Source organism: Rhinopithecus roxellana, chromosome 10 (genome assembly GCF_007565055.1).
Source record: "Rhinopithecus roxellana isolate Shanxi Qingling chromosome 10, ASM756505v1, whole genome shotgun sequence".
In the NCBI taxonomy this organism is placed as follows: domain Eukaryota; kingdom Metazoa; phylum Chordata; class Mammalia; order Primates; family Cercopithecidae; genus Rhinopithecus; species Rhinopithecus roxellana.
Window position 1 is genome coordinate 57067116 of NC_044558.1, and position 6488 is coordinate 57073603.

The window sequence follows — 6488 nt, forward strand, 5'->3', positions numbered from 1 at the left end:
GTCCTTAAGGTTGGGGGACTTACTTTCCCAGCCTAGCAAAGACATTGCCTCTGCTCCCTCACCCATTCAACACACAATTACACTCCACTCACAGCAGGAACCTCTAGGGCTCTTAGGGCCTAGTTTTATCTGAGGCAAGGGCTGAGAATGCCAGGAAGACCCAAGCAGCTAGAGGGAGAGGAGGAAGCATGAAACCACACTGGCTCTAGACGGACTAAGATGCCAAACTACAGAGGATGAGACAGCTGCCCATCCAAACCTGGTGATGAGGGAGGGAGGGGGCACTCTGGGACCTCTGGGTTCAAACAGCCACCTTTGGGATGCTTTTGCCAGTTCAGGCAGCAGTAGCCTGTGGGCTTAGAAGCCACAAAACCCTCCTTCCCTGCCTTTCTCCCCAGCTTCCCACCCTGCGTGGACTCTGGGCCACTGGCCAATGGCTGAACTCACCCCTCGCTGGAACAGGGGGCCCCAGAGGCATTTCGAACTTGTGTCTAGAGTTTACATACCCGTACAGACACCAAACACCCTTGTTGCTGCCGCTTGCTTTCTTCTCAACTGAAAGGGTCAGGAAGACCTGACAAAACTCTAAACAACCAAGGCCTCTCTACCCCAGTTGACTTGCAGTCAGAGAGAATAAGGAGTGGGAAGGGGAGGGCTGCTCTGGGTAGACAAGCTCCCCCATCTTCCTACTTCCAGCAGCTTCTTAGGCTTCTTCTCTTCTCCCACCCCAGCCTGAGAAGGCCTTTTCCCCTCCCCCTAATGAGTGGGAACTGCCTTCTATCAAGTGAGGGGGGTGGCTAGGTAAATGGGAGAAAGGGTCTGAGAGAGAAAAAGAGAATTAACTCACAGCGTTCGCCTGGGATTCATTTGCGAAGATGTAACCTCTCTCACCATCGTCCCCAGCGCCGTAATCCCCTCTAACTGCCAGGCCCTCTGTCCTAGCATTAAACCTCACCAGCAGCTGCGTGGCTGGACAGTTAAGATTATATATGATGTAAATATATTGTGGGTTTGTCAGCTCTCCCTACACCATAAAACTTGGTTTAATGATATCACGTGGTCCCCCAAGAGCCACTCACGGGCTTGCCTTCAGGCTATTCACATAAATAACCTCCAAAAGTTTCAAACTCCTAAATTCACATAGAAGCCATGCCTATTTCTCTAATGCTCTGTTACACTAAAAAGCCCTGGTGCTGTTCCTTTGCCCAACCCCCACATCCCCCTTGCAGGGTGGAGAGCGGGGAGAGGGTAGATCCTTATTTATTTATGTACTTACTTATTTCCATAAGGACCTGTCGCCTTCGAGGTCGTGTTGATATTTTTGTCCTCTTATTTTTTCCTCCTCTCTCCTCTAATTGCTCAGAGTGGGCCGTGTCCCCCCTCTTCCCACTCCCCCGGAAGGTAAGTCACGCTTCTTCCCCTTCTTTCTCGCTGCCAGAGGGGGTGGGTTCCGGGGCAAAGTGGATAGGCAGGCTCCATGGTCTCTGTTTGGAACCCAGAAGCCCCCTCCATGAACTCCCCCAGAGCAATGCCAGACCCTGGTACCTGGAACTATGTTCTAGGAGGCTGGCAGGTGGGGAAACTACCGCAGGTCCCAAAGCAGAAGCCCCTGTTCAGGGAGAAATCAGGGATCTGGGCCTTACACACCCCCAGTGTAGGGAAGTAGGTACGAGGCCTCTGGCTTGGTTGCCGCCGCTGATGCCGACCGACGCCGCAGAAGCCGAGGCTGGGGCCTGGGCAGACCCGCAGATTGTGACAGGAAGGAGGAGAGCAGGCAGGCACTCTGTGTCCACCCAAGCCTGGCCAAAATGAGTCAGACCTTCAGCTCCTCCAGGGAAGGAGAGGCCCAAACCCTGCCGGGAGGAGGCAGTCAGTGCATGGTGGGGCTGGTGTGCCCTGCCTGGCAGCTCTAACCAACGTTGCCCCACCCATGACAAAGCCCTTGGTTTTCCCCCGGGGTGTTACACCTGTCCCCTGGGGAGGGAGCACAGGACCTGGGCAGCCTGGGAGGCTGGAGCGGGCTGATGCGGGCGCCACAGCCTCTTTTTTAGTTAACTGTTACCCACCGGAGACGCCAGTGCTTCTCCACGCTTCACTGCTCGCCCAATAGTTTTACTCAGCATGGAGAAAAAATTAAAATAACTCCCTGAAGAAAATTACACATTTTATTTCAGAAAGAGAGAGAGAGAGAGCGAGAGCGAGAGAGCGAGCTGGTCTGGGTTGACTGCTGTGTGCAAGTTGAGGAGAGACAACAGGCGCCCTAACCTGGCCTGAGTGCAGTGTGAAGGGGAAGGGTGGCAGTTGTGGGCACTGTTCAATAAACATTTGTTGAGACTGCCTATGTGCCAAGCATGGGGTGAGGAAAGGCTCTTGGGTCTTTTAAAAAATGACTGATGGGTAGCTTAGGCAGTGGGATGCAGCGTAAGTTAGTACTTATAATAAATCCAAGGAGCATCAGCATTAATAATCATAAATATTCCCTTGCCCCTCCCCAGAGCCTCTCTGCTCCCCTTTCTTCTTGGCTACTCCTGCAGCCCAGCTCCAGACCCTCACCCCACCAGTGTGGGGGGCCTAGTGTGGGGGGAAATCACCCTCTTGTGGGAGGTGGGAGAGGAAATGCAGTAAAGTTTTATGGACCCTTCCCACATTTGTTTCTACTGTAAAGTGCTTCCTTCCCCAGCCCATCCCAGGAACCTGGAGAAGGACCTGAGCCTCAGACACTACCTGAATTATCTGCCTCCTCCCACCCCCACCTTTAACCCATCCTCTCCTCCACACAAAATCCCAGAGACTGAGATAAATGATGGCAAACAGACGTGACTCCAGCATTGGTCTATGCAGCTCCTTTCCCAGTTAATTGTCCTGCATAGCCCTAGGCCCTAGAAGGTGGTGGAAACAGTCTGAACATTTCCTGCCAGGCTGATACATGCTGCAGATTGCCCTCCCTGCTCCCGCTTCCCCAGTATCTAAGATACTGAGGCACACCTCCTCCAACTCTCCCAACACCCCCTTACCAAGCAATGCCACTTCCCTCTAGAGGCCCTTCTGGGACCAAATGTGTCCCTAGAGTGAGGGCTCAGCCCTCCCTCTATGTCCAGCAAGGCCTCTCAGGGACCACCTAGGCCCAGGAAAGATCTTCAGAAGCCAAGAAGGGCCTGAGGCTGAGCACGGCGGAGCCACTGGTTCCTGCACCAGAGCTTTGGCATACAGTGGGGGATGCTGCCAGTCCAGAGGCCTCATGGAGTGCAGAAGTGTGAAGGCCATGGACAGCCACAGCATGGGAAAAGCCAGTACCTGAGGCCTAGGTGCCCTTCTCTTCCCCCAGAGGCTCTTGTTGCAGCCAAGGATCAGGAAAGGAACTCAATTTCACCTTCCTCTACTCACTGCCCCTAGAAGCTAGAAAATGTTTTAAAGGGGAGGCTTAAAGTTTGTGGGTCTCCTTCTACACCTCACAGCCCATTTAGACAATTTTACCCAATACATGCCCCAAACAGACAGGAGCCACTGCATCTTTAGTCCTGTTCTCTCTTCGTCTTTATTTGATATGACAAAATATAGTTTCAGGAAGGACCCAGAGTCAATAAATAGTTGGACAACAGCAACGGGTCAGGTGGGCACAGAAAGTCGTGGCAGGGACTATGGGACAGCAAAGGGCCTCTAGGACCACTTGCTGGGGTCCAGTGTCAGGAAACCCCAATAGTTGAGCTAGCTAGCAGGCTGGGGCTGCCGGCCTGAGAGGGCATGCAGCAGGCGCAGGCTGGGGAGGTTCCCGGGTTTGGGGGGAAAGAGGTTGTGGAGATAAGGTTTGGAAAGCATAGAGCAACCGTGGGGGACCTAGGCCGATGTTCTCCTTTCATATGCAAATCATTCATAAGTGAAAATCTAGTTTAGTCGCTACAAGGAAGCACCCCGAGTCTAGGGCCAGGCATTCGCCAGCCTGCGCTGTCTAACCCGTCCAGCCGGGAACAAAGGCGAGGGCGAGGCTAGAGGGTTGGGCGAGGGTCCTGTGGCGCAGGCCGGGCCCACCTTAACTCCGGAGGGCCGCGCTGAGGCTGAGAGTCGGAGAGACGGCCCAGGCCAAGGTTCGTTCAGCGCCAGCCTGTACGCCGCAGCCCTCCGGGGAAGCCCTACGGAGCTTGCCCTGGGCCCCGGGTACCGAGTTGAGCCGAGCTGAGGGGAGATGGGGCAGCCCGGGCAGCCCCGCGGGAACCCTGGGTCAGTAGGGATGCGTAATGCCAAGGAAAAGCGCTTTTGTTTGTGAGGTCCGGGAGCCCAATGCTCCAGCAACTGCCCCCGGCCCGAAATATAGAGAGAGGAAAGGCGAAAAGGAAAGGCGCAGGGACCGGAACCAGCTAGGGGCGCGCTCTGCGGGCCTCCCCCGCTGCGTCTAAAGAGCCTCTTTGCTTTTCATTTTGGAATCTTTCTTCCACTTCATCCTGCGGTTCTGGAACCAGATCTTGATCTGTCTTTCATTGAGACACAAGTTGTTGGCGATCTCTATGCGCCTGCGGCGAGTGAGGTAGCGGTTAAAGTGGAATTCTTTCTCGAGTTCCAGAGTCTGGTAGCGCGTGTAACTGGTTCGGGACCGCTTGCCGTCCGTCTCTGGAACATAAACCCCACCCCAAGCCAGGAAGGGGTGAATAGCGTGCAGCGTTCCCCCGTCCCCACCCCAGCCCCAGACCCCCACCCGCGGCCGAAGGGAGAGGAGGCGAGAGTCCCAAGACAGGCCCCGCGGGCCGCAGGCGGGCCGGCCTGGCCCGGCCCAGCCCAGCCCCGGGAGAGGCGCCTCCGCCCAGGCAGGAAACTTTCCACCGCAGCCTTCTCTTTGCAGCCGGAGGGGCTGAGGGCGGGGGGTTGGGGGGAAGAGGGAGACCCAGGCTCGGACCGAACAATAAGCACCCTCGAGATCCGAGCACCGGGGACCCCCCTCCCGCCCCTCCCGAGTCGCTGGAATCCTCCGGAGCCGCGAGCGCCGGCGGAGCCGGCTCCGCAGGGGAGGGAGGGAGGGAGCAGCGGGGGGATCCCCGCTCGGGAGCCCCGCGCTCCTCACCCTACAGATCCCTCTATTTTTTTAACTCCCTCCCTCTCCCCCAAAAATTGAATATTGCCTTTTATACACGTTTTGTTCCTATGATCCAATTATGTCGTCGTAAATTTGGGCGCACACAGCCTCTAAGCCTTTTAGTGGACAGTTTTACGAGCCATTGATGCCTGGATCGTAAAATTTATGGCCGCAGGTTTTTTTTCTTTATTTGCCCCGCATGGCCTATAAAACCCAGGCGGACCCGAGCGCGCAAAATGAAGTCCTAAAGTTTACCGTGGCTCATGTGCAGTTTGGTCATCCACGGGTAAATCTGTGGCGGGGCCGGTGGCTGGCTCAGTCCGGCGGGCTGCCCTGTCTGCGCCTGCTCCTCTTTGATCTCCCCACTGCTCTTAGCTCGCTCCTCCAGCGCCGGGCGAGCCGCCTTCTGACTGTACATCCCGGGGTTCAGAGGAGCCGCTTCGTCTCTGCCCAGAGCGTGTCCCGGAGCGGCCGCGGCGCTGCAGGCGGGGCGGTCGGGGTGAGCCCGGGGGTTGGCAGCCATGTCTACCCCGTGGAGAGAGTTGGAAGGCGCAGGCGGTGGGAAAGTGATGCTTAAGTCCAATCCGCCGTAGCAGTACCTGGATGCCTGCACCTCTGAGGCCGATCCATAGTTCCCACAAGTTTGCATGTTATAGGCAGGGATATTGGGGCTCTGCTTATAGAATGAATTGGCTACGTAGGAGCTCATGGCGGGGAGGGCCCAAAAAATTTCTGCACCCTTTTTGATTAAGGGTGATTTGTGACTCTTTGAAGTTGAGGGGTTTTTTGTTCTCCAAAGTGCACAATTTATAGGTGGAGATATCTCTTTCTTTATCCTATGCGCTCTTCCCAAATAAGGGAGCCTTAAATAGAGTCACGTGACTCGAGCGGCCACTCATAAATTTGGCTTGATGACCTCCGGGAGGTTAGTGATGGAAGCCGGCGAAACGCATCTCGATATGTTGGCAAAGCCCAACCAAGGGGGAGAGGGAGTGAGAAAGAAGGAAGGGGGAGGGAAAAAAAATGGTTCTTGGAATTGGGGGTAGCCGGGACAACAAGCCCACAGCGACACCTGGTGCCTATATGGGGAAATTGCATCCTGGAGCACCAGCTTGCTTTCCGGTAGCTGAATTTCCTGCACTGTGAAGGAGAAGCTGGTTGTTGGAGCAACCTCTGAGCTAGCCTTTTAAATTCTATTTAAAATTGGGAAAAGATGAGGCCCCACCTATAATGCACAGAGTGCTTTTTTGTAATGAATAGCCCCGTTCTCCCAACCGCCAGGGTCTTCCAATCTTCAAAAATGGCTGAGGAAAGGAGATTTAGTTTGGTAGGGTGGCCCATGTCCAGGCTGGAGACCCAATGGGGTTTAACTTAGGTTCCCTAAACCAAAGGTAGAAGTCCCTCGCAGGCCCTAAGGCCCCACTAC

General features: G+C 55.2%; 2 protein-coding genes across 3 annotated transcripts in view; both read right to left on the reverse strand.

The window, feature by feature from the left end:
• Positions 1 to 6488, reverse strand: part of HOXC4 (homeobox C4) — a 61500-nt gene that overhangs the window by 17349 nt on the left and 37663 nt on the right. The window contains exon 1 of one of the 2 annotated variants that reach the window (XM_030939465.1): positions 848 to 885. The exons of the other annotated variant lie outside the window; for it this stretch is intronic. The gene's annotated coding sequence lies outside the window, so the exon portion shown is untranslated. Of the gene's footprint in view, positions 1 to 847; positions 886 to 6488 lie in introns of those variants that run through there. 2 annotated transcript variants of the gene reach the window in all.
• On the reverse strand, positions 3512 to 5839 carry HOXC5 (homeobox C5). Its single transcript, XM_010373876.1, has 2 exons — positions 5318 to 5839; positions 3512 to 4602 (listed from the first exon to the last, which is right to left on the reverse strand). Exons 1-2 carry the CDS (start codon positions 5769 to 5771, stop codon positions 4388 to 4390), a joined length of 669 nt encoding a protein of 222 aa, XP_010372178.1. The 5' UTR covers positions 5772 to 5839; the 3' UTR covers positions 3512 to 4387.

Excerpts from the sequence above, each read along its gene's own strand:
- HOXC5 (XM_010373876.1), bottom strand. The coding sequence starts at position 5,771 with ATGAGCTCCTACGTAGCCAATTCATTCTATAAGCAGAGCCCCAATATC. Across the intron at positions 4,603-5,317 it reads CAAACTGCACATGAGCCACG|AGACGGACGGCAAGCGGTCC; the intron begins GTAAACTTTAGG and ends TTTATGTTCCAG.